The sequence below is a fragment of the Nesoenas mayeri genome, assembly GCF_963082525.1.
Source record: "Nesoenas mayeri genome assembly, chromosome: 4".
Taxonomy (NCBI): Eukaryota; Metazoa; Chordata; class Aves; order Columbiformes; family Columbidae; genus Nesoenas; species Nesoenas mayeri.
Window position 1 is genome coordinate 37,393,013 of NC_137540.1, and position 27,935 is coordinate 37,420,947.

The window sequence follows — 27,935 nt, forward strand, 5'->3', positions numbered from 1 at the left end:
GGAACGATTTTTCCCGCTCCGAATTTTAATCCTGTTATGGATGCCCAGTTGCTGGGAGGAGCCCTACAGGGAATCAGTGAGTATCTTGACTGATTTTAACACACCTTTTTTCTTCAGAAAGATCTCATAAAATGACATGCATTAGGCAAAAAATAACAACTCATAAAATCAAAAGTGTCACCGATTCTCCAAGGTATCACAGTAAGACACACTGGAAATGTCCAAATAAATCATGTATCTGCATTTACAGAAACTAAGAGGTGATTAAGATAAATCTAAAATGTATACCAACACTTAGAGTAGTAAATGCTTTCCTCAAGAAAATAAGAAAATGAAAACAGAATTCTGTGTTACATCACTACACTGAAGGCCAACAAAGTAAAGGCTTTTACTTGTAACTTCAATCATTAAATACTACCAGGGACTGCTAAGTCTTAAAATATCAGTCATTAAGAAATAAAAATAAACAGAGGAGAAAGTTTAAAGAATTTATGATCTTTCACTCAAGAGTAATTTTTGCTTTCAGTCTATGGACAAAATAAACAACACCGAAAACAAGAAAAACAAAAACACAAAACAAAATAAAAAACACAAAACAAGACAAAATAAACCAAAAATTTTTGCCAAAGCCTTTTTCTCTGTTCAGATTTTTGTGTTTTCCTGTTAAACATTGTTGGTACTGCTGAGACTCACAATATAGATTTTTTTATTTTTTTTTTTACTATTTCAGACATTTTCTTCACATTAAAATTGTTTTATGCATCAGAATTTTTATTCCCCTTGGGCTTTTCACAAGGCTGCACAGCACCAAATCTTGCATTCTGTTTTCAGTTTGCTTAACAGAGATGTGAGGACTGAGACAATGTCAAATGAACCACAAGGAGTATTGTTGATCAAGGGGAATCTTGAGTATCATTTTGATGAATGTGGCTACAGACGAAAGGTTATAAACACTTTGCTATACTTCAAACAATACTTTCAATGCAATGTTGCTAACATGGCAAGACTGTGGTGATTCTCTTCATTTAATATTGTAAATACAAGCGTATTAACCTTACTTTTAATTTCCCTATCAAACTATGTGGAACAAAGTTCTAATTTTTAAGGACAACCAGTAAAATAAAAATTTCAGCTTCAGAGGAGTTTAACTCTCCATAGCCTTTACAGACTCTAACTCCCTGACCCTGAACATTGCACACAACATTCCTTCTTGTGAGAAGGTTCAGTCCCACTGATACCAGTGGTGTTACACAAATGAATAAAGTTATTTAGGGTTAAAATATTTCCTGAATCCTTCTTAGTTTTTGCTGTAGAGACTATATAAGCTGTACAGATTTCTAGTGATACTTTCTGAAAAGTAAGAAGAAATCCTTATGCACAAAGTATCAGTAATACTGAATACTTCTTCCTTTATGTGGAAAGGCTGAGGGAGCTGGTTCTCTTCAGTTTGGAGGAGACTGAGGGGTGACCTTATTAATGTTTACAAATATACAAAGGGTGAGTGTCATGAGGGTGGAGCCAGCATGGCCGGCTCCAGCATGGGAGCGGCCAGGTTACCACATCCTTGCCTTCCCGACAACCACCGCGGTGTCCCCTGGGCAGTGGCTCTGAGCGAGGCTGAAGCCCATCTCCCCGTGGCCAGGAGAGCCGGGGACAGGCCAGGCAAGTGGCGCCTGCGAGGATCTCCTCTCAGGGCGGACGGTTGGCAGCAGGGACAGGGACAAGCCGTGCTTGCTCCCAAGGAAGGGGCTCTGTCCCGGGAGAGGTCGGCTCGGGGCCATGCTCCTGCTGCTGCCTTGCTGCAAAGGGTGCAGGGGCCGAGGCCCCGACTCGTTGGCGTGTTCCTGGTCTGTGATGATCTTGGGGCCGGCAGGAGTGTGGGCCTGGCTCTGTGGGGTCAGGGAAGCTGAGAGCAGGGAGCGTTTTGAGGAGAGGTCGCCGTCTTGCAGGGCTGAAGCAGCCCTGGAACCCAGCTGGCCTGCAAGGCCGCCCTTCCCTGGCTGCAGAGCCGCAGGCAGTGCCAGCACCAGGGCTGGGGAGGGTTCAGGGGCCACGTCTCTCCCTGTCCCCACTTCCCAGGCCACATCTCTCTGTCTGGAGTCCTTCTTCATCCTTCTCTCCTGGTTCCACAGCCATATCCCCCTTTCTGCCCCAGTTCCATGGGCACCGTATCCCTCCCCTCTTACCCGCATCTCACAGCCGAATCCCTGTGTTGAGCCATTTCCCACACCCATACCCCTCTCTCTCCCCAGATTGCTACCAATAGCCATCCCTCCCTCTCCCTCTCGTTCCCAACAGCCATTTCACTCCCTCTCCCCAACTCCACAGGCACTCGGCCGCCTCTCCCCCACTTCACAGGGCCACATCCCTCCCTCTCCTCCAGTTCCAACATCCACATTGCTCCCTCTCTACGGGTCCTTGAGCCATAACCCACCCTCTCCCCCACTTCCCACAGCCACATCTCTCCCACTGCCCAGATCTGCAGCAATGAGCAAACAACATGGCAGAAAGCAGGCCCGGGCCCTCTCAGTGGCCCAGTGCTTTTATTCCAGGGGGGCCCCAGGAGGCCCGGCCGCCCCGCTCAGGTGCGGAGCCAGGGGAGACGCTGCGCATGGTCCCCTGAGCCCGGCTCGTCCTCCTGGACCCTGCGCAGCCACGACGGGTCTTCATCGCTCCCTGGCCGGTAGAGGAGCTGGCCGTGTCCATCTCCATCCCTCTCGGTGGGCAGGCTCCGAGCACGCCGCTGGGGACTGGGGCGGCGGCGCTCTCCCCTCTCAGCGGAGCGTGCGCGGCACCTGGAACGGCTGCGGCTCCGCTGCTGCTGCTGCTGCTGCCGCTGCTGCCTCTGCCACCACGGCCCCCGCCTTGCGTAGGGATGCAGGCGGCCGCGGCGACCGTCATCCTCCAGCCGCAGGCGGCGGATGGCCGCGATGGGGCCCCGGCAGAGCGGGCAAGTGGCATCCTCGGTGCTGGCAGCCCAGCGCTGGATGCAGGCATGGCAGAACGCATGCCAGCACGGGTCCACTCCAGCGGGGGCTTCCAGGGGAGCCAAGCAGATGGGGCACCTGTCCCCCCGCCGGCACCTCCTGGCAGCTGGTGGCACCGCTGGCTCATCCCTGGACACCTCCATGGCTGCTGCTGGGACTTAGTGTCCTGTCAGTTGCTGGGACTTGGTTTCCTCTCGGCTTCTGGTGGGACTTGCTGTCCTCAGCTGCTGCTGGCACTTGATGTCCTCTTGGTCGCCGCTGGGACTTGATGTCCTCTCGGAGCTGGAGGCACCTGGTGTCTCTGCTGCTGGCAGGACTCGATGGCTGCTGCTGGCGCAACGTCAAGGCTCGCGTTCCGCTGGCGGGACTCGGTGGCCGCTCGAACGCTGGCAGGTCGCAACGTCTGGTGCCGCTGGCAGGACTCGATGGCTCGGGTGCTGCCCACAGGACTCGACGTCTCGTGTGCCGCTGGCAGCACGTGACGCTGGCGTTTATAGCCGCCCGCCGCCGCTAGTGACGTCACGGGCTGACTGTGACTCTGGTGACATCACAGGGCTCTCGGGGGCACACCCAGGGACACACCCAGGAGCTCCCCAGCCTCACACATGCCCTGTGACGCAAAGCCCACCTGGCAGGGGGCTCCAGGGCTGGCCTCACCCGTGCTGGTCGTGGTTTAAGCTGAACTAGCAATAGAACCGGGATGATAGCCGCTCACTCAGTCCCCCACCCGCTCCCCAGACAGGGAAGACAATTGAAAGGGAAGGAGAAACTTGGAATGAGATAAACGCAGTTCAATAAAATCACAAAATACTAGCAAACTACTAGTTGATATATATATAAAATAGAAACGGAATATAAAATAAAAGATAGTCAATGCGATTCCTCATCAGCTCCATCTGCACTGAGCAGCAGTCCTTGTAGTAGGAGGTGGAGACACGGTTGCAATTTTGTTGATCACATCCATTGGGATCTGACGACGTCCATCTTGCCATTTTATTAGTGAAAAGTGGTTCTCTCGTGCAGGTGCCTTGACCTTGCTTCTTTTTGATGACAAAACTGGGATTCCAAGGAATCTGAATTACTCTCGCACCTTTCTAGAAAACTTGTTTTGCTGTTCCGTCCCATACAATGATGTCATCTAGATATTGCAAGTGTTCTGGAGCTTTTCTTTGTTCCAGTGTGGTTTGGATCGGTCCACGGCACATGGTAGGGCTGTGTTTCCAGCCCTGGGGCAAGCGATTCCACGTGTACTGGATGCCCCTCCAGACGAATGCAAACTGCGGTCTGCACTCTGCTGCTAAAGGAAGAGAGAAAAACACTTTCGCAATGTGGGTTGTGGCTCACCGCCGAGCTGCCTTTGACTCCAGCTCAAGCTGCAGCTCTAGAGCGTCTGGCACAGGAGCACTCAAGGGTGCTGTAACTTAATTCAGGCCACGATAGTCTACTCTTAGTCTCCACTCTTCACTAGACTTATGCACTGGCCTAGTGGGGCTGTTAAAAGGTGAGCGAGTCTTGCTGATCACACCCTGACTCTCCAGTTGACGAATCAGCTTCTGGACAGGAATGAGAGAGTCTCGACTGGTGCGATATTGCCGGTGATGGACCATCGTGATAGCAATTGGTGCCTGCTGGTCGTCAGCCCTCAGCAATCCTACAGCAGAAGGGCCCTCTGAGGGACCAGGCACAGTCGACAGTTGATGAATGTTCTCCGTGTCCACAGCCGCTCTGCCAAATGCCCACCTGTACCCGTTTGGGGCCTTAACACACCCTCTCCTGGGGCAGTCTGTGCCGAGGATGCACGGAGCACGTGGAGCAGTCGCCGTGGGACGCTTTTGCCCATCTTTCCCAGTTTGGCTCATTTCGGCCTCTCCTGCAGCCAGCTTCTGGGATCCCGCAGCCACTCCAGAAATACTGATGGATTCTGTTCCATTATGGTTTGATGGGATTACTGTGCACTGAGCACCGGTGTCCTCCAAAGCTCTCTGCTCCTGGGGGTCTGTTGTACCAGGCCATCGGATCTGCACAGTCCAGTAACCTCTGTTGTCCCTTTCCGGCGGCGGGATGGAGGCAGGGCCCCTCTGATTTGTGTTATGCACATTCCGTGGGTAGGAATCACAAATTCCTTCAAGAGGATCAGAACCTCTTCTAGCCCTTCTGGAAACCGGTGCACCCACTTTCCTAGGAGGTTTTCCTTTAAATTCACGTACTCGTTCCTGAAGTGCTGAGGTGGGATTTCCATCCCACCTCCTCAGGTCTTCTCCATGATCACCAAGGAGAAGCCACAGCGTGCCTCTCCTTGGGTGCTTCTTCTGTCCTCTCTCTTGAGATTGGAAACGCCTTCGCCGAATAGCGGAAATGTCGGTTGGTCAGGTGGGGAATGGAATCTGTCCTCTCCGAGTGCTTTGATTTCGTGGAACAGCTTCTCGAACCAGTTGTCAGATTTTTCACGCAGTTTGTCCTCAGTGGACACTCAGTTCACATCTGGAATACTGTGTCCGGTTCTGGGCCCCTCAATTCAAGGAGGACAGGGAACTGCTGGAGAGAGTCCAGCGCAGGGCAACAAAGATGATTAAGGGACTGGAGCATCTCCCTTGTGAGGAAAGGCTGAGGGAGCTGGGTCTCTTTAGTTTGGAGGAGACTGAGGGGTGACCTCATTGATGTTTATAAATTTCTAAAGGGTGAGTGTCACGAGGGTGGAGCCAGGCTCTTCTCGGTGACAACCAACGGTGGGACGGGGGGTAATGGGTTCAAACTGGAACACAAGAGGTTCCACTTACATTTGAGAAGAAACTTCTTCTCAGTGAGGGTAAGAGAGTACTGGAACAGGCTGCCCAGGGGGGTTGTGAAGTCTCCTACTCTGGAGGCATTCGAAACCCGCCTAGATGCCTTCCTGTGTAGCCTCATCTAGGTGTTCCTGCTGCGGCAGGGGGATTGGACTTTTTGAGGTCCGTTCCAATCCCTAACATTCTGTGATTCTCTGATTCTGTGTGACGCACAAGCCCGTAGAGAGGTAGCGAGGCTGTCCTCATAGTCCCGAAGCTGGTTCATCACTTCTGTCACATTTTGTTGAATGTAGCTGCCCAGGACATCGATGCCCATGACCCGGCATATGCCGGTGGTGCCCATTGTACAAACCTGCGTCCCATGGGTTGTGTACAAAGGATTCTATCTGCATCTGTCCCTTCCGGACCATTTGGCTCACAATAGATTATCTCCCGCACAGCTAACCCTCTCAGGATCTGGATACCTGTCTCCATAGTATTCCATTCACCTGGATGACATACAGCAGCTTCCTTGAAGGGAAACTTTGCCTTTCCTGGCGGTCAGGAGTCACCCGCAGAGGCTGGAGAAGTCTTTCTCCCTTGCAATTGCCCTGTGGAGGGTGGCATCCCTTGACAGAGATCCCGGCTGCTTGGATTCGCTACCGTCCAGTTCCAGACAATCGGCTCCCTTGCCCCAGCATGGGAGCGGCCAGGTTACCACATCCTTGCCTTCCCGACAACCACCGCGGTGTCCCCTGGGCAGTGGCTCTGAGCGAGGCTGAAGCCCATCTCCCCGTGGCCAGGAGAGCTGGGGACAGGCCAGGCAAGTGGCGCCTGCGAGGATCTCCTCTCAGGGCGGACGGCTGGCAGCAGGGACAGGGACAAGCCGTGCTTGCTCCCAAGGAAGGGGCTCTGTCCCGGGAGAGGTCGGCTCGGGGCCATGCTCCTGCTGCTGCCTTGCTGCAAAGGGTGCAGGGGCCGAGGCCCCGACTCGTTGGCGTGTTCCTGGTCTGTGATGATCTTGGGGCCGGCAGGAGTGTGGGCCTGGCTCTGTGGGGTCAGGGAAGCTGAGAGCAGGGAGCGTTTTGAGGAGAGGTCGCCGTCTTGCAGGGCTGAAGCAGCCCTGGAACCCAGCTGGCCTGCAAGGCCGCCCTTCCCTGGCTGCAGAGCCGCAGGCAGTGCCAGCACCAGGGCTGGGGAGGGTTCAGGGGCCACGTCTCTCCCTGTCCCCACTTCCCAGGCCACATCTCTCTGTCTGGAGTCCTTCTTCATCCTTCTCTCCTGGTTCCACAGCCATATCCCCCTTTCTGCCCCAGTTCCATGGGCACCGTATCCCTCCCCTCTTACCCGCATCTCACAGCCGAATCCCTGTGTTGAGCCATTTCCCACACCCATACCCCTCTCTCTCCCCAGATTGCTACCAATAGCCATCCCTCCCTCTCCCTCTCGTTCCCAACAGCCATTTCACTCCCTCTCCCCAACTCCACAGGCACTCGGCCGCCTCTCCCCCACTTCACAGGGCCACATCCCTCCCTCTCCTCCAGTTCCAACATCCACATTGCTCCCTCTCTACGGGTCCTTGAGCCATAACCCACCCTCTCCCCCACTTCCCACAGCCACATCTCTCCCACTGCCCAGATCTGCAGCAATGAGCAAACAACATGGCAGAAAGCAGGCCCGGGCCCTCTCAGTGGCCCAGTGCTTTTATTCCAGGGGGGCCCCAGGAGGCCCGGCCGCCCCGCTCAGGTGCGGAGCCAGGGGAGACGCTGCGCATGGTCCCCTGAGCCCGGCTCGTCCTCCTGGACCCTGCGCAGCCACGATGGGTCTTCATCGCTCCCTGGCCGGTAGAGGAGCTGGCCGTGTCCATCTCCGTCCCTCTCGGTGGGCAGGCTCCGAGCACGCCGCTGGGGACTGGGGCGGCGGCGCTCTCCCCTCTCAGCGGAGCGTGCGCGGCGCCTGGAACGGCTGCGGCTCCGCTGCTGCTGCTGCTGCTGCCGCTGCTGCCTCTGCCACCACGGCCCCCGCCTTGCGTAGGGATGCAGGCGGCCGCGGCGACCGTCATCCTCCAGCCGCAGGCGGCGGATGGCCGCGATGGGGCCCCGGCAGAGCGGGCAAGTGGCATCCTCGGTGCTGGCAGCCCAGCGCTGGATGCAGGCATGGCAGAACGCATGCCAGCACGGGTCCACTCCAGCGGGGGCTTCCAGGGGAGCCAAGCAGATGGGGCACCTGTCCCCCCGCCGGCACCTCCTGGCAGCTGGTGGCACCGCTGGCTCATCCCTGGACACCTCCATGGCTGCTGCTGGGACTTAGTGTCCTGTCAGTTGCTGGGACTTGGTTTCCTCTCGGCTTCTGGTGGGACTTGCTGTCCTCAGCTGCTGCTGGCACTTGATGTCCTCTTGGTTGCCGCTGGGACTTGATGTCCTCTCGGAGCTGGAGGCACCTGGTGTCTCTGCTGCTGGCAGGACTCGATGGCTGCTGCTGGCGCAACGTCAAGGCTCGCGTTCCGCTGGCGGGACTCGGTGGCCGCTCGAACGCTGGCAGGTCGCAACGTCTGGTGCCGCTGGCAGGACTCGATGGCTCGGGTGCTGCCCACAGGACTCGACGTCTCGTGTGCCGCTGGCAGCACGTGACGCTGGCGTTTATAGCCGCCCGCCGCTAGTGACGTCACGGGCTGACTGTGACTCTGGTGACATCACAGGGCTCTCGGGGGCACACCCAGGGACACACTCAGGAGCTCCCCAGCCTCACACATGCCCTGTGACGCAAAGCCCACCTGGCAGGGGGCTCCAGGGCTGGCCTCACCCGTGCTGGTCGTGGTTTAAGCTGAACTAGCAATAGAACCGGGATAGCCACTCAGTCCCCCACCCGCTCCCCAGACAGGGAAGACAATTGAAAGGGAAGGAGAAACTTGGAATGAGATAAACGCAGTTCAATAAAATCACAAAATACTAGCAAACTACTAGTTGATATATATATAAAATAGAAACGGAATATAAAATAAAAGATAGTCAATGCGATTCCTCATCAGCTCCATCTGCACTGAGCAGCAGTCCTTGTAGTAGGAGGTGGAGACACGGTTGCAATTTTGTTGATCACATCCATTGGGATCTGACGACGTCCATCTTGCCATTTTATTAGTGAAAAGTGGTTCTCTCGTGCAGGTGCCTTGACCTTGCTTCTTTTTGATGACAAAACTGGGATTCCAAGGAATCTGAATTACTCTCGCACCTTTCTAGAAAACTTGTTTTGCTGTTCCGTCCCATACAATGATGTCATCTAGATATTGCAAGTGTTCTGGAGCTTTTCTTTGTTCCAGTGTGGTTTGGATCGGTCCACGGCACATGGTAGGGCTGTGTTTCCAGCCCTGGGGCAAGCGATTCCACGTGTACTGGATGCCCCTCCAGACGAATGCAAACTGCGGTCTGCACTCTGCTGCTAAAGGAAGAGAGAAAAACACTTTCGCAATGTGGGTTGTGGCTCACCGCCGAGCTGCCTTTGACTCCAGTTCAAGCTGCAGCTCTAGAGCGTCTGGCACAGGAGCACTCAAGGGTGCTGTAACTTAATTCAGGCCACGATAGTCTACTCTTAATCTCCACTCTTCACTAGACTTATGCACTGGCCTAGTGGGGCTGTTAAAAGGTGAGCGAGTCTTGCTGATCACACCCTGACTCTCCAGTTGACGAATCAGCTTCTGGACAGGAATGAGAGAGTCTCGACTGGTGCGATATTGCCGGTGATGGACCATCGTGATAGCAATTGGTGCCTGCTGGTCGTCAGCCCTCAGCAATCCTACAGCAGAAGGGCCCTCTGAGGGACCAGGCACAGTCGACAGTTGATGAATGTTCTCCGTGTCCACAGCCGCTCTGCCAAATGCCCACCTGTACCCGTTTGGGGCCTTAACACACCCTCTCCTGGGGCAGTCTGTGCCGAGGATGCACGGAGCACGTGGAGCAGTCGCCGTGGGACGCTTTTGCCCATCTTTCCCAGTTTGGCTCATTTCGGCCTCTCCTGCAGCCAGCTTCTGGGATCCCGCAGCCACTCCAGAAATACTGATGGATTCTGTTCCATTATGGTTTGATGGGATTACTGTGCACTGAGCACCGGTGTCCTCCAAAGCTCTCTGCTCCTGGGGGTCTGTTGTACCAGGCCATCGGATCTGCACAGTCCAGTAACCTCTGTTGTCCCTTTCCGGCGGCGGGATGGAGGCAGGGCCCCTCTGATTTGTGTTATGCACATTCCGTGGGTAGGAATCACAAATTCCTTCAAGAGGATCAGAACCTCTTCTAGCCCTTCTGGAAACCGGTGCACCCACTTTCCTAGGAGGTTTTCCTTTAAATTCACGTACTCGTTCCTGAAGTGCTGAGGTGGGATTTCCATCCCACCTCCTCAGGTCTTCTCCATGATCACCAAGGAGAAGCCACAGCGTGCCTCTCCTTGGGTGCTTCTTCTGTCCTCTCTCTTGAGATTGGAAACGCCTTCGCCGAATAGCGGAAATGTCGGTTGGTCAGGTGGGGAATGGAATCTGTCCTCTCCGAGTGCTTTGATTTCGTGGAACAGCTTCTCGAACCAGTTGTCAGATTTTTCACGCAGTTTGTCCTCAGTGGACACTCAGTTCACATCTGGAATACTGTGTCCGGTTCTGGGCCCCTCAATTCAAGGAGGACAGGGAACTGCTGGAGAGAGTCCAGCGCAGGGCAACAAAGATGATTAAGGGACTGGAGCATCTCCCTTGTGAGGAAAGGCTGAGGGAGCTGGGTCTCTTTAGTTTGGAGGAGACTGAGGGGTGACCTCATTGATGTTTATAAATTTCTAAAGGGTGAGTGTCACGAGGGTGGAGCCAGGCTCTTCTCGGTGACAACCAACGGTGGGACGGGGGGTAATGGGTTCAAACTGGAACACAAGAGGTTCCACTTACATTTGAGAAGAAACTTCTTCTCAGTGAGGGTAAGAGAGTACTGGAACAGGCTGCCCAGGGGGGTTGTGAAGTCTCCTACTCTGGAGGCATTCGAAACCCGCCTAGATGCCTTCCTGTGTAGCCTCATCTAGGTGTTCCTGCTCCGGCAGGGGGATTGGACTAGATGATCTTTCAAGGTTCCTTGCAATCCCAAACATTCTGTGATTCTATGATTCTGTTATTTTGTTTGATGGAAAGGACTCTGACTGACGTTAAATTAGTGTCTTGCTAAAAAGCTGGTGCAATTGTGGCAAGATGATCCAGAAGAAAGAGAACTAAATCTGGTGTATAATGAGCAAATACAGGCTTCTTCTGCCAATGTAAGAAAAAAGAAGTATTCAATGTCCAATTATATTTATGTCAAAATGGAACCTGTCAGTTTTAGATTATATGATAAAATCTGCATAACAAAGCTTCAATAGGTACAGAATGTGTATTTGTAACATAAATATACATATATATATATGCATGCCTATATTACAATGACAGGTAGAAACTTTGGAGACCACCCTCCTCCATTCAGATGCAAGTAGTTTCCCATGCTTTGCAGCCTAATTCATCTCTGCTGCAAGTGTGATAGTGTCAATTGATTTACACTTGGAGATACATTTATGCTGGAATGTCTTTCAAATGCTCAGCCATTGAAAATTACCACAAACCAACTTTTGGGATGGAAAAAAGTTTTAAACAATAAAATAATTTTCAGACTATGTTAATTGTCTTTTTCATAAGCAGTAAATACTCATGCATTACAGAAGTTTAGCAGTATGCTCTAGACATCGAGCAAAAGATCACAGGTAACCTTCAACAAAATACCGTTGGAGATTGGCTAAAATGTTATATTTTTAAAACTTCATGACTTACTTTATATGGTTCCTCTGAAAATATATCTTTCAGTTTTTCAACAATGGTCTGACCATAGTTTGTCATTCCTATAAAAGAGATCCCTAATCCTAAAATGGCAATTTAATCCATATCAACAGAGCATAAAGTATGACTTCCCAGGCTTAGCCACAAATTCTGCTGGTGTGCCTAGTTCTGAATAGATGAAAGCCTCTATCTGTTTTATTGATGCTTTCAAATCCATTGAGCTTGGGAGAGGTGATGATGCATGTGATAATAACAGACCGCTTCACTTTTTGCTGGTATTACACCAGCAAGTCAAAGGTACATAAGCACAGTAAATATAAATCATATTGATAAATACCAGTGGGATATTAATCTGTTGATCTCTTTTTTTCAAGCAATTAGTTTAGTGTTCTGGAACAAAACACAAACAGTCACAAATGTAACTGAATTACAACACTGTTAATTTAGAGTCTGTGTTGTGTTTCCTTTACAGGTTGTGAAAAAGATGTGTTGATTGATATCCTAACGCAGCGTTGCAACTCACAGCGGCTGATGATCGCCGAGGCGTACAGGGACATGTATGGCCGGGTATGACAGCGCCTGTCTGGCCTTTCGGCACTTCTGTCCCTCCTGTCCCCAGTGTGGTCAGTCAGCCCTCCTCTCGGGTCAGTCACTGGAACCAAAAGCCTGGCAGACGGCTGGTTGGCACTCGTGGACTGGCACACAACTTCGCACGCGTAACTATCAAAACCTCTGATGGTTTCAAACTGCCATTTTTATAGCAGTAGAAGCACTTCTGCCACCCGCAAAGGTTTTTTTTAGAAAAAAAAATAAGGGACATGGAAAGTTTCTTCTTCTATAATTCATTCTCTTCCTCTATTGACCGAACGATGATTTCTAAACAGACTTACTTCTTCCTCTATGTGCTTTTGGAAGCTTCTGCAGTACTTTTTTTCAAGTTTTTTGAATACAAAAAAAAAAATTGTATTTGGGTTTAAATACCAAAGAAAAACACCATACCAACAGTTACAGGTAGTTGTACCTTACTCACTAATTAATATTCTCATCTCGAGCACTGACATTGTCAGACCACACATCATGTAATCCCATCCATACACCCAGCACAACACTCATCTGAGCTGCTTTGTGTTAAATATATGAATCTTTGAAAGGTGTTTCAAAAAATTTAAAACATAATTTTTTTTTATTATTATTTTTTTCAAATGCATTTTATCCATATTTACTGTGTTAGACAAAGCAGTTTTTGTTCTTAAACACACACAGAGACAGATACCCTCATTCTGTGTCCAGGTCTACTATTTCTAAGCAAATGACTTTGAGAAAGTCACAGTGTCTGCATTTTCCTCACTTACCCCAGCTATGTAAGGGCAAAAATAATAGCAACATCTTCAGTAAAATCCCTGTGAAATCTAGTGATGAAAAAGGCTGTATGACACTAGATACTATTGGAAAGCTAAAGAAAAATGTTGTGACAAAACTGACCAGACATGGCCTTCTCCTAATAGAAGCCAGCCAAACATTTTAAACAAAATCCAGTTTTCTTCTTTCCCAAAACCTGAAAAACTACCATCTCACCGGAAAATGCCTTGAAGGTCACTGTATGCTTGCCATTGAATTGACCATCATGAAGAAGAGTGAGTTGGCAGAAATCCTACCACACAGCCATCAGCCTTAATTAGAGTTAACTAGAAATGGTTCATTCAAAACCTCCACATTAACCACAAATGTAGTAGTGTGTTACACCACCAGCCTGCTAACCAGCAGCACAGTGTATTTTTATCTTTGGATAGCCAAACAGTCTTCAAGAGGCAGCCTTGTGCCACATCAAAATACCTGTTGGCCTCTAATACACTGAAATAATACAACTGTTGGCCTCTAATACACTGAAACAGCCCCTTACTTTTCTAGAGTTGGAGAAAAGAGAAGAGCTGGACTTAATCAGTGCAGTGTGTTGATTTGGTGTTGTTACACACCTATAGGAGATCACTGGCTTTATTTGGACAATTATAAAAATTCAAACACACAATATTTGTGATATTATAAATGCAGTCTTGAATGGATTAGTATGTTATAAATAGACCGTAAAAGAACAAAAACTGAATCACAGACTGAACTCAGTGGATCTGAATGATTAAAAGCTGTTTTCTGTTACGAGGTGTTTATTAGGTTACCATTACCATCACACATGCAAAACACACAAGTTCAGTGTTTGTCCACACAACATTGCTCACTGAGCTTTAGTTTTACTTACAGAAAACCAAAGCATGACAAGCTACCCAAAGGTGCCTGTGACAGTGAAGCATCCAGGCTCATTCTTTTCAGGTCTTCATTTATCTCCCTAATTACCGGACAGTGCTTCTTCTCTACACTCCATCCATAGCAGCTAGCTGGGTTTTTTTCGCCTTTTCTCTATAGTGTTTCAACTGGACTTATCATTTGAACAGCAGAAAACATTTAAAAGCTCCATATAACTTTTTATCTTTAATTACTGCACTCTGACACATGACAATGACCTACAGATAACCACTAACAATATCTCAATTAGGAATTGCCAAATGTCCTTCAAGAGTGGAGTTACGATTTGTCATATTTAGTATTAAAGGAGAACAATTATTGAGTTGCTCACTACTGATCTATTTGGATTTTCTTTGCAATCCAAAATAAAAAATAAACAAATAAATAAATCCCTATGAAAACACACCACCTTTAAATTTATAACTCTGCCAGCCATATTCAGCCAGCCTGAAGTACTATAAAACCAGTAGCCACAGACCTAAAGAGGTAGAAGAACTAAAAAAGCCAAAGAAAACCTTAGATGTCATTTTTAAGAAGTTTGATCTCTAAAACTATGAATAGCAATAAAAGAAAAAGGTGAGCAAACCATTTTTATATTCCAGCAACAGGCTACAGAAAATTCTGAAACTCATGGAACATCTTGCATATACACCTACAATTTTAATTTAAATAGATCCATTAAGCACTTGGAATACCTTATAGTGCAAGATATACCAAGATACTCTTGACAGCTTTCCAAAAGTTCTGTCTTTTGCCATATGGAGACAGGGGTCAGTGCAAGCTAGCTCTAATCTAATTCAGAGATGAAACAGAAATGCTGGTTTGGGGTTTTTTTGTTTGTTTTTTTCTTTTTTCTTTTTTTTTTTTTTGTCTCACCTGTAACAGCAGATATATTGACATGGGTCATCTGGTTAGTGCTCTGTGTGGTTTATTTGACTGACCTCTCAAAAGTTTGCTATCTTGGACAGGAACTGCCAAACAGGATGGGATGTGTCTTGCCCTGAATTGCTGTGGTTTACACTTGAGAAAATACATTAGCACACATCAGTGAGAGCTTTTAGCTGCCTGTAATCGGTATTAATGGATATATTGCATCAAGTGAATGTGCTGTTCAGCAGTCCCATCTTATGAGTGGTAAATTCTGCAGCACAGAGAAGACAGACTGGCAGGCAATAACAATTTTAGCCTTCTCAGTTTAATCTATGGCAAACCTGTCAGTCAGTCCAATCCTCCACCCTCTTAATTTCAATTCAGAATTCAGTCTGTTCAATATGGAAATATGGTAGTAACTATGCCTATTCATTTGACAAATGGAAAGTATGACACATTAGAAGGAGAAATATCTTACAAAAAAAAAAAAGAAAGAAAGAAAAAGTAAACCCTGAACTGGCTGCATGGTTCAGACATAAGGACATGCTTTAAGATTCATTTTTACAATTAGCCTTCAAGGATTTCTTATAGCAGAGGTGATTAGGAAATGTTAATAATGACAACTTAGAGTTTTCTCTTCTATTTTTCAATACTTCCCTTAGTTCTGATTGCAGGAGTAATGTTTAATTAGTATCCATTTGTATTATTAATCCATTTTCCCACAGGCAACTTGTCAGAAATGAAATGTCTTAATGAATTAATTTCTATTACATGTGTGATTTAGTGGTTGTCAAATGCATCTAATGTGCATTTACTGAAGACTGTGTGTGTTTCTTCATAACAAATTTAATTTTTAATGTATGTCCTCCTTCATTGCTACTCTAGCTATTAATTTAATTATATTCACATAGGTATCAGCTCTTAAAAAAAGAAGAGCTTATATCATGGGACCATTTCTGGTACTCTTTTAAATTCAGACTTAGGTCAGAGCATATCTGAGAGGTGCCTAGTGCCATACACAAAACATTAAAAAAAATTAGTGCACAAGTATCCTTTTACTCAGAAACAGCAAAAGTATACACAACAAGCTTTTGGCATTTCCAGTGTTTTGAAAGATGCTACTGGGAAAGGGCAGACTACGAAGGAAACTCTCATCCATTTCTTGCTACCTGGCAAGCGAGTCCTGAGACACATGTGAGAGAAGAGAGGTGTTTCCTTTTATTAATCCAGCATCTGTCAAAAATAGTTAATTCAGTTTGAATGTAATATATACATAAATTAAAGCCCATAACTTTCCAGTAATCCAAAGCAGATATTGTTATGTACTAGGAGCAATATGGATTGTTTTAAAAATTATTCACATAGTAACACTGAAAAAAGCGCCAGAAATTGCCCATGTTTTACGAGATCTGACTTCTGAAGATGCTTAGCTCCCACAGATTCACACGTGGAATATGCCAAGGGAAGCTGCAGATGCTCTGCTGTGGTATTCAGGTTTCCAAGCCTCTAAGTAGTAGTTGTACTTAAACCTCTGAATTTTCTTCTATATTCTAATGAACAGAAAATCAACAATCCTATGTGGTCTACTGGCCCATGTGTCTATTGTCATCTCACCCACCTTCAACAGTTCATCTTTATTAATCATTTACGGAGAAAACCACTATTTTTTTTTTTAAGCTGTCTTCATAAAGTGTGGCTAGAGAAATAATCGTGTCTATGCTTTTTCTTTTTCTTTTCAAGGATCTGATAACAGATCTAAAAGAGAATCTCTCTCATCACTTCAAAGAAGTGATGGTCGGCTTGATGTATCCACCTGCCTCCTATGATGCCCATGAGCTCTGGCACGCCTTGAAGGTACCTGTCAAATCGAGAATTCCTTAGAGTTGCAGTCACTAATTACATCGTTGAACACATCTTAAATTCTTTTTTTTTACATAGAAATGGTTGATAAACTGCTGGAATTTAGTACACTGGAATAGTGTACTGCTGGAATTTAGTACACTGGAATAGTGTACTACTGTGTAGTGATCAGAAAGATAGTGCTATACAAAGTTTATTCATTGGTATTGCAAAAAACATCTACTTGCCATGTAATAAATACAATCCATTTCACACCTATGGTAAATTCAGTAAATGAATAAATATTTATACAGGGAAATTGAAGACTCTGATCCTGCAAGCATTTATGTATATTAAAAACAAAACTCATGTGAATGGCCAGTGCCACACACTCAGCTTCCACCTCTGAAAAGACCAATACTTCTTTAGCAGAATATGTCTTTAAATAAACACAAGTAACTCTGTGACAAAGCAATGATCGCTCCACTAAGACTGAACTGATTGCACATTTTGAAGAAAATATTTCCTTTTGTTCCCAGGATCTGAGCCTGTGCTTCTTAAACAACTGACATTTTGAAACAAACTTTTTTTTTTTCCAAATAATCATGTAATTAAATGTTGAAATTTATTTCTGCAGGGAATTGTGGAAGCTAAAAGAACAAATTAATTCATAAAGACTTTCAACAATTTATTAGAAAACAGGCCCACTGTTGGCTATTGAAACTAATAAACCTTTGAAAAATTCCTTCTCAGGAAATTCCTAAATTGCCAATTCCTGGAACATGAGAAGGCATGTCAAAACTCAACGCTGTTTTCTTTCCATGAATATTTGCCACTGTCACAAATAAGACATGGATTATACAACTCTGAGTGGGGTGACCTATTTATATATTTTGAGAATCCCCTCAAAAACAAACAAAAAAATAAATTAACAATGTCTTTTCTTGTCCTTCAGAGACTTAAACTAATGCACTTTTTAGAACTACTGATGTATTTCTAATTACAGTTGGTATTAAAAGGATTGTGAAATTTTGGTAGAATTGAAAGCATGAATTTTGTTAAAATTATTGCCAAGATTGCTGAATTCATTTTTTTTTCTACATGTGGCTCAAAGCTAAACTTTCTTATCGTATTCTATCTTGATCTGGATTCAAATGGCCAAAGTACAAAATTGGCCATATGTGTGTCCGGGCTCAGGCTCAATGTCATGTTTTCCCACTATCCCAAGTGCAGAATACTCACTAACAGTATACATGTGCATATCAAAAGCAGCATATACAGCATATCTTATGTCAATTCAAGTTTATAAAATTAATTCAAATCCTGTGGGAAAATACAGTGATTTGCAGCACTGCATGCATGGCCATGATGCTTCCCTTATATACCAAGTTTTACGGTAGACATTACAAACCGTAACATTACTAAATAAATAACCGCAATAATAAATAACTAAACAACATAATGATTGGGCTCTTATCTACTTCAGATTGTCTGAACACTTGTTGTACGCTAAATGTACGCTAAATCTTTGCATCTGATTTCTTTCAGCAAATTCTAAATTCTTACTAAAGCTCTAAAATTCTTCCCATTGCGTCTCTGTCAACAGTAGTCTTGCTTCATTCCCAACTTGTTAATGTACATGTGGAATTTCAGACTAAGTAGAATATATTTTAAATATAGGGTTCTACTATTAATTTAAAGGCATTTTCTATCTACATAGGTAGGCTATGCGGAAGTACATTCTGCATTGCTCCAGCAGAGATTACTATTATTTTGTTACTTCTGAAAAGCGCAACGTTGTTTTCTTCTAAAAGCTGTAGTTTCTACTAACATCATCTTTTCCTGTTTATTTCTATCCACACAGGGAGTAGACACAGAAGAAAAATGTCTAATTGACATATTAGCCTCAAGATCAAACATGGAGATCTTCCAGATGAAAGAAGCCTACTTAATGCGTAATGTTTTTTACAAGTGCACAGTAGCAGTTGTACCATGTGTGCTCTGGATGTATTAGCACGCATGAAGGAAATGAGCTACAAAAATGGCTTCTCAGTACTAACTGCCTCTCTTCCCCCTCCACTCCCACAACTTCATACAAAAGGCTGAAGCGAAACACTTAAAGTTGATGATAGGTCATAATATTTTTGGGATGCGTTGCTGCCTAAGACATTTGAAATACCCGGCAGTCACATTTGGGGATTTTCAGAAACTTTCACACACTTTAATCTAAAAAAGTACATAAGCTGTTTTCCTTCAAAAAGTCCTGACTCAGGCTGGGAACTCCACTCACCTGCCTTGACGGGGCATTTCCAAGTATCTGCAGCAGCAGCGATCAGTGGGCAGACAAGCTGGGGCTGCAGCCCCCCAAATAGGGCAGAGCTCCCCGACTGGCCCAGGGGTAGCTCCCTGCAGAACCCGTGCTGAGGAACAATCACTGTAGAAAATGGACAAGTATTTGCACCCTATTTATTTATCCTTTGTTTACTAATCCTCGCGAGTACTATTCAGAGCATGTTCATTTGTGATTATATGTTTTTGTTTTAACCTAGAATACAATAATGATCTTCAACAAGATATCAATTCTGAGACTTCAGGTCACTTCAGAGATACACTCATGAACCTTGCTCAGGTACCGTAAAAACAAGTAGTATGAATTACTTTTCTAAAAAATTCATAACAGTTGTTGATACTATTTGAGAAATCTCGAATTCTGAGGTGACTGTGGTTAAAGGTAGTTCAACCGGGCGACACTTTTGAAAAGGAGAGGAGAAAGAGCAGAAGAGGAAGAGAACTTGGATTCCTTCATCTACTTTGACTTTGGTTTTCAGATGGAGGCCAAGGTCAAAAGACCATTTTACTGAGTAAGTCCCTGGATATTCAACTGCTGACCCTGTGCTCAATCTGCCTCATCTCAAAAGGAGTCTACTTGCATGTACAAATGAGATTTTCATTGTTAAGTTCTGTGTTCTTCCTTGTGAGAATATCTGGTTCATAATCCAGTCTAGACGTTATGTAAAAATTGAGTTATATCCACATTTGACTATGCAGGAAAGTATTAAATAGTTTTCTGTTTTAAGCATTATGTTCTTTGCCCTACTGCATATGCTAAGTCACAGTATGTTTGCATGCAAGTACATGAACTGTCACTATTACACACCAACTTTTGCAGTTTCACCAATTTGTAGTTTTATGCAACAAAGTTGGTCATCCTTGTCAAATCATGAGTTCTCATTTGCATTGTAGTCACTGTGCTCATTATCTTAAAAATCGTTTGTAAACCAGAGTAACAAATAACAAAAGGACTGGCAGGAGATAACTGCATACATAAGGTACATCGGTATTTTTATGTATGTGTGTCTGGGGAAAAAGTGTTTCTTACTAAGATTTGAAATAGCAGCAGGCTTCAGGCTTCACTGCAGTACAGAGATAAAGAGCAGATGTTTCAAATGTAGAAGCTATAAACAAGAAATATTTGTCTAATCGTGGATGTTTTTTTCTTCTTAATAATGAAAATACTTCCTTGCTTAAAAATGAGGAGCTACAAGTTAAGCAACTTCACTTCTCATCTTAATTAAAATTATGGGACACATCTTAGTCATCAAAAGAACACATTTAAAATAAATTGTCTGAGACTACATTATTAGCCCTGATTTTCTAAACCACAGTTATTGATAAAGAGGCCTGAAATCAGCAGCTTCTTAGCTAACAAGATATAACTGCTATTCTTTAAAGATGAAGAATAGTTGCGGGAAATTCCAGCTTTACTCACTTATACTGTATACTTCTGAATACTGTAAGTCGGATCATTCATGTTTGGATATTGTCTTATATTAAAACTTAGTGATATTCCATTAAAATATATCCCTTCTAGTTCTACTACCAGGCAACTTACAGAGTACTCTATAGCAACATTTCCAATGCACCCTTTAATGCTTTTTCAGACACCTTTTGCTTAGATTTCTATTAAATCTTTGGATTGATGACACACACATCTGACTACAGATAGAAGTAAATGTGCTTCACATACAGGGAGCAAACTATTCAATTGCTGTAGTGTGGAATTTACTGTTTTCCTGTCCATAGTGACGTAGATTAGAAGTTATAGGTTATAGTCCTTCCCAAATAAATTAACGGAGTTAAAAATTCAGGCTAACTAATATTCTAGTACAAGACAAACAGATTTTTATTCTAATTCTCATTTTTGGGGTATCAACTGAAATACGGAAATTTTCTACAGTTTAAAAAATAATTACACATACTGTGGGATTCTCCAGCAAAATTATGCCAAGAGTAGTCACTGTTAAATGTTACTGGGGAAAGTGGACATTTGACTCAAGTAGGGTATTATTTAACTTATTTTATTATTTGCTTGTCTGTCTTTTTTCCTGTGTTTTCTCATGTATGTAAGTTTATACAGTCATTCCAGGATAATTTCCTTCAAGTAATTTATCTTGTTACTAGGAACTCCACTGTGTGAAATTCGTGCCATTTAATTAAAATATAAATTAACATTTTTAACAGGAAAGAGATACAAATCAGTCTTTCTACAAGTTGACAGCCAATACATAATTTTAATCCTCCCTTTCACATATAGGGTAAAATGACTGTAAATTTTAAACTAAATTGCTTCAAACACATATCATTAAGGCAGTGATTACATGCAGCTTGAGATTGTTAAGGGTTCTGCAACCAGGGCTGATTTGTATCCTTGCAAGATGATTACGGTTAAAAAAGCAATTCTGAAAGTTGTGTGCTTTTCTCTTTTTCTAACAATTATATAATTCAGATCATAGCGTGTTTACTAAAGCATATCAGCTTGATTTGTGTAACTGAAAAGTGACTAAATGTATGGGGAAATAAGAAGTATCCTTTTGTGGTTTATGTATCAAAGTTGTCAAACAATTTCCTAATCTTGGATCTTAATTGTAGACAATGGTTTATAAGCAAGCAAAATTTCCATTATTTGACATGTTTGCTCCTACAGTTTGTGCAGGGAGTAAAAAAAACAAAGTGAAAAGATTCTTCTGGTAATATGCATATTGGTAAGAAATAATCAGTAAATGGCAGATTAGTTATTCTTCTCCTAGTTGTCCTCCCATAGTCAAATATTATAGTAAGCAATATAACATTGATGATACTGGAAATGGTGGTGAGATGGTAGTGGCAAGGTAAAAGCTTATTTAAAATGTATCTTTTTATTTCCCCCAGGGAACAAGGATGGAAGGATACGCAGATCCTTGTACAGCTGCTCAGGATGCAATGGTAAATATAGTCAGATGTGAGCTTCTCAAAATTAAAAGAAGAACAAATACAATTTTTGAAAGGAGATCCAGGACTAACTCAAAACCTTTTGTATTTTTTTTCTTTTTCTGGTAAATTAGATTCTATGGGAAGCATGTCAGCAGAAAACAGGAGAACACAAAAACATGCTGCAAATGATTCTCTGCAACAAGAGTTACCAGCAGTTGTGGATGGGTAATCCAGTGTCTCAGCTGTTTGAACACAGAATGCAAAGGCAAATTCTGACTTGCTCACAAAACCATGTGTTACATACCAAGAAGCTCAGCATGCAGCAGGGTATTAGGCTGAAACCAAAGTGTAAACTGTTGGAGTTCTCAGACTCCCCCTGATGTTAATGGGAATTTGGAAGTAATGCAAAACTGAACTTTGCCTAATGACTACAGACAGCTGCAGATAGAACAGACAGACATCAGGATGCCTAATAGCAGATCAAAGAATGCACAGCCAAAGAAAGGCATAGGCTATTGCTGCACTGCCTTTATTCACAACACAACAGGATGAGGCAGATCTTTCTTAACTATTTCCTTAATTTTCCTAAGTAACTCTTTGCTATGAGCAGGAACACCTTGGGAGAGTCAGGTGGAGTATTTTCAACAAATGTTTGTATGTGAAAACACATTGCTGTGTTGAAGCATTTATGTGGAAGTTACAAAGAAGCTTTTGATGAGAGCACTTCAGGGCCCACGACCTCTCTCATAACGAGCCTACACACAGAAACATGATGGGACATTTTTATTTAAAATAGATAATCAGACAATTACATATTGCAAGAAAATTATATGAGAACATCCAGATCTTCCACTGTAGAAAAGAAACCTGTTGTATCTGTTTGGTGACAAGTTTGAGATGTCTTTTGCTCTGCAGTGGAAAAACAGCCTATTTGGTGACAATTTATCACTGTGCAGCCAGCTCTATTTCTTATGTCAACTTCTAACAGCAGCTTAGAACTACTTTGCTGTCATGGATCAACAAGTTAATTCTTCTATCATAACTGCTGTAGGGCTGGTGATGATAGGATTAACATAATGTAACAAATCTGCTTATGCTCTACTCTCTTTCTGTAACAGAGATTTGAGGGCTCTGCCTGTAAGCCAGCCCTCCAGCAGGTTAGTAGCAGGCAGTGAGTTGAAAATGTCCCTCTTTCCCTAAAGGAGTAAAGCCTGCTCTGTGCACTATCCAGGGCATCCCTGTCTGGATCCCAATGTGGTGTGCACGTCATGCCATGGCTCCTTCTCTGGCCGGTTTTAGCCAAGCTGAGCAAGGAATTTGTCTTCATGGCATGACATTCTTACAAGTTTTGTAAACAGAGGTTGCTAAACAGAGAGTTTATTAAAGCTCCCAGTGAAACAGAGGCCTCGGAGTACATTCATTGCATATTGTATGCTGGAGAACCCAGAGGGAGGACGTCCTGAAAACCAGGTTTCAGGCTACTCATTCAGATTGCCTTACTTGGCGAATATAAACACAGAGAAACACTGAGAATAAACAGTGAAAAAATTAAACTCAATAGCTATAATACTGCAGAAAGCAGGAAAAAGTCAAGTTGATCATTATCAATGAACTAGAATAAAGCGAGATTTTTTTCCCCCCCAAGTTTTCCAGGAGTTCCAAAACATCTCTGGGCAAGACATAGTAGATGCCATTAATGACTGTTATGATGGATACTTTCAAGAATTGCTGGTTGCAATAGGTAACGTGAAAATATTATTTTATGTTAGTACTAATCTCTTAATTAATATCTAGTATGATAGATCTGATGCATCAAGAATATTATTTTTCTGATTTTTTTTTATTTTATCCACTTTACCCTCCTATCCAGTGTAATTACATTTTCAGATATAATTAGAAAATAATATTTTAACTGCTTTTCCATTTTCATGTAAATCTAAAAATGTATATATGCAGCATTACATTCTGACTGAGCACAACTAGTATCTGTTCTTTATTTGATAATAAATGTTGTGTGATCAATGATAATTGCATTGTCAACTGATTCTACACATAGTAAATAACTGGAAAAGTTTACAGGACTTGAATGGCATATAAACAAGTTCCAAGCTTTACATGCCTTTGGTTTCCATTTATAGAGTAAGGATAATAATATTTTTACAAAGATGTAATGTAAGTATATTCACTAATATTTAATAAGCCTTTTGATACAACAGTAATGAGAACCCACTCAGAATAAATGACAGACTTTTAGAACTATAAATATAGCAATGTTTGTGAAAAACTGGTAGCTTAATTTTAAGCATGGACAGCACTACCCAGCTTTATATTTCAAGAAGCCCAAAGCCAATAGAATTGATTTTATAATAATCTTATGTTTACTTGTTGCAACTTTTCTCTCCTAGTGCTCTGTGTTCGTGACAAGCCTTCCTACTTTGCTTACAGGCTTTATAATGCAATTCATGTAAGTAGTCTTTTGTCTTCATATATTATCAAAAGTAGCTTCCCCATTTTTTTGTTTACTTGATTATTCTTAAGTACTTAAAAATCAGTCTGTTCAATATTTAAGGTTTGATTGCATATTTTTAAACTGTTGGTACCTACATAAATTTCAAAGCATTAGTTCCTAAGCAGCAGTTGGGATTTAACAGTAACAGTAAAAGGTTAAAAATTTTGATTACTCTAAAAAGTATGTCTGGTAACTGTTGATTTTTTTCAGTTGAAAATTTTTCTTTTCTATGGATTGTATCTCCCCCTGCTGTGCAGAACTCGATGTGCACTTTTCTTCTCATGAAATTTTTATACCTAGAGATTGAATAAGTTTCACTAAAAATTAAATCATAAATTAGTGTTACATAAAAACAAATAGCCATATTTACTTGCGGGGCTCAATGTACATATACAGGTTCTTTATCTTGGTGTGTGAGTCCTAACATACAATACTAGAACAAAAAGAAATGTGGGTAAATGCAATGAAACACATAAAAATTCTTCCTACTAGAGGCCACTGAAGACATTTTCTTTTGTTTTTCATTAGTTATTGAAAATAATAAGGCATTATGTTATATAAAAAATAAAGTATAATCTTTGAAGCTTAAACTTTTAAATGCAATCTTCAGAAGATGCTCATAAAAAAACAGCCACGGATAAAATCTAAAGTATCATCTTAGAGCAGGAATGGCAAAGAAAGGATTCAAGCCCGAACCATTGAAGAAAACTATTCAGCAATGCTTCAACAGGGCCCCGGTATCCTCTTCCAGATGCTGTCACTGCTGCTGTCCTGTCTCAGCTAAACCAGCAACAGTGGCAGCAGAGAACGAAGGGAAATCCCAGGGGCTGAGAGGAAAGGCATTATTTTGTCTGAGTGGTCAAAAGAGGATTCTGGAATATGGCATGAATAAAGCTTGCCAAAGGTATCAGGAAACAACAGCTATCAGCAAGAGTCATGTTTCTCAAAGGTTTGGTATCAAGACCGCTTTTCATGTTAAACCTCATTTTTACTTTTAAGAAATATCCCATAGGTAGTTTCATTCTATAATATATTCAGATGATGCATGTGATGCAGGAAAAGTTTATTGAAAATTTGCCATTTGTTTTAGTTAGTATTTTACTCTGTTTGCACAGTGTTTTGATTAGCACAAATAATTCTCAAAAGAAATATGATAATTTAAAAGCATCTTGTTTTGCAGCCGATTTATGTCCAGATTATACCAAAAGCTTTTTGTATGTCCATTTACAATACAATAAAACACACCTAGGATTCCAGTGCTTAAAATCATAGTCCATAATGGCTTATAAGAAAGATTTTAACCTAGTCATCAAACGTATCAAATTCTCTACATGTAGCTTTTTAAAATCTCATTACTTATTTTCTGAGAACAAGATTTCAGTATCAATGGCTACTCTATAAAATTATTATTTAACTTTAAACAACCTAAATTGGTCATCGGTCTTCCCAGCCCTAAATCTCTTTTGGTTACTTTTACTGCCACTAGATGTCTCCATTCTCCACAGGATTGCAATTGAAAAATGTAGTTTAACACCGTTGACTATCAGTTATGTCAATTCTAAATTAGCAGTTAAAAATCTCACTGAATACACATTTGGCAGCAGTTGTCGCGAAACAGATTATTGGCTTCAGTATAGTCTGAATGGCCTTTACAACAATAGTCACAACAGCTACTTAAAAACTGAATACCTAAGACAAAAGTTCATCAGGTTTTTCCTTTTCAAAGTTTCACTGCATGGTTAAAACACTGACATGTGGGGAATTTCAGTTATTAAGAAATATGAATTTATTATTTGAGCATGTGAAAACTCTGTAGGATAAAACCTTTGAATGCACAGACTTCTTTAAAATTTAGGATATCTTTACGAGTAGTCTGATTAATTGGTTTATCAAATATTAATATGAGCATATACAGATAGGCAAATATTTTGTCCGACTGTCAAGTTTACTCTCATCTTATTTTCTTTTTAGGATTTTGGCTTTCACAATAAAACAGTTATAAGGATTCTCATTGCCAGAAGTGAGATTGACTTGATGAATATTCGACAGCGATACAAAGAGAGATATGGGAAATCACTCTTTCATGACATTAAAGTAAGTTTTTACACATTTTGCATATATTCAGTGCTGGCACCACACAGACTGTGCCAAGCCCTACCAGAAAACAAATAATTTCCGTTCAACCACTTTTTTTTTTTTTAAAAAAAAAGCACTGTATAAAAATGATAGCGTATCTTTTCAGTGCCTCAGGCTGACTTCAGTTATTGAGCAGTGAATTCTCAGCTCTCATTCTACATGATTTTGCCCCTCCCGAATAGCAAGGGGAGACTACAAACAGGGCAGGACAGTGTATGCTGAGAAACAGTTGGCACAAATATTTTCTACACTGGTTGATACCATCTTCTTTCCCACTGTCCTGCAAGATCAGGGTAATACCACTTTCGTGCAAAACTGAGATAAAAATCTGGTTTTATCCTTGTGCTTATGTAGTATCAGCCTTCAGAAAAGAAAGGTTCTTCTTGTACTCTTGCTCTGTAGTATCCTAAAATAAAACTCTGACACTCTTTAATTGTACAAAACTTAGTCTTGCTGAATTACATTACCTTTTTTATGTTGCTATAATCCAAATGTAAGATGCGCAGTAACTGTAAGAAATTGCTCATGATTTTTTGGTATTGAACTTGAGAAGTATTACATAGGTTTGTTCCAACCTTTCAGAGGTAGATTGCTTCTAGGTGCCCAAGCAACCAAAGTCCAAGGTATGTGAAATGCAAAAAATCTTGGTCTAGAATCCTTGTGAAAATACTGTAATATTTTACAGAACCTCACACCATCAGTCTAGTCCCTGTCGTGCAGTCAAAAGAAGAAAAATTAAGAAAACATAGTCATAGAAATGTTGATTTTTTATTTTTTTTTTCTTGCAGCACTTTGCTTCAGGGCATTATGAAAGTGCTTTACTTGCTATCTGTGCTGGTGATGCTGAAGATTATTAAGGACAAAGAAGATGAACTTTGAAGGCTATGTAAATGTATTTTAAATAGAAATTGAAGTGATACACAATACACTAACTGTAAGAGATCCTTGTTCTACATAAAAGAACAGAAAAATCAATGCTATAAATTTGCTATTATTAAATCTTTCTTGAGACAGGGAAAAAATGTTGGCAGGAATATGGCTTTATCCCTAGTTCTGATTAATATTTCTGTTTCTATGATTAATGTAAATTAATGAAACAAGTAGCAAAACAACTCCATGGAAGCATTATTTTTATCATTTAGTCTTGCAACATCTCAAACACTAGACAATAGGTTCTGGAAGAACCTATTCACTTCCACACTGTAGAGAAAAAATGTTTTGATTTATTTACTTTCAGCAGCATGATTTCTTCCTCTAAGTATTTTTTCTTTCCCACCTCTTATACATCATATTTTATGCTCTTGAACATTATTTTTGTAAGCATCTGCCTTAGTCTATTATCAGTCACTCACCAAAGAGTGCTTTTGTATCCTCTTTCATTTAGCTCACATACTTAAATGCATTTCCCTTCTTCTCTTTGAAACAAACAAGAAAATTAGAATCAAGTCTCCCAAACCATTCTT

At 42.8% G+C, this 27,935-nt stretch overlaps 1 protein-coding gene across 1 annotated transcript; it reads left to right on the forward strand.

Annotated features, from left to right (window-relative positions):
* Positions 1 to 27,912, forward strand: ANXA10 (annexin A10). The gene is made up of 11 exons (XM_080343710.1): positions 1 to 76; positions 12,046 to 12,140; positions 16,479 to 16,592; positions 18,442 to 18,532; positions 19,127 to 19,206; positions 21,786 to 21,839; positions 21,959 to 22,052; positions 23,473 to 23,568; positions 24,233 to 24,291; positions 26,308 to 26,430; positions 27,261 to 27,912. The coding sequence occupies exons 1-11, from the start codon at positions 37 to 39 to the stop codon at positions 27,327 to 27,329; spliced, it is 915 nt and encodes a 304-aa protein (XP_080199836.1). The 5' UTR covers positions 1 to 36; the 3' UTR covers positions 27,330 to 27,912.
* Positions 27,913 to 27,935: the final 23 nt, after the last annotated feature.

Coding starts and splice junctions, on each gene's coding strand:
- ANXA10 (XM_080343710.1), top strand. CDS start 37: ATGGATGCCCAGTTGCTGGGAGGAGCCCTACAGGGAATCA. Junction 12,141..16,478: donor ACAGGGACATGTATGGCCGG/GTATGACAGCGC, acceptor TTTCTTTTCAAG/GATCTGATAACAGATCTAAA. Junction 21,840..21,958: donor CAGCTGCTCAGGATGCAATG/GTAAATATAGTC, acceptor CTGGTAAATTAG/ATTCTATGGGAAGCATGTCA.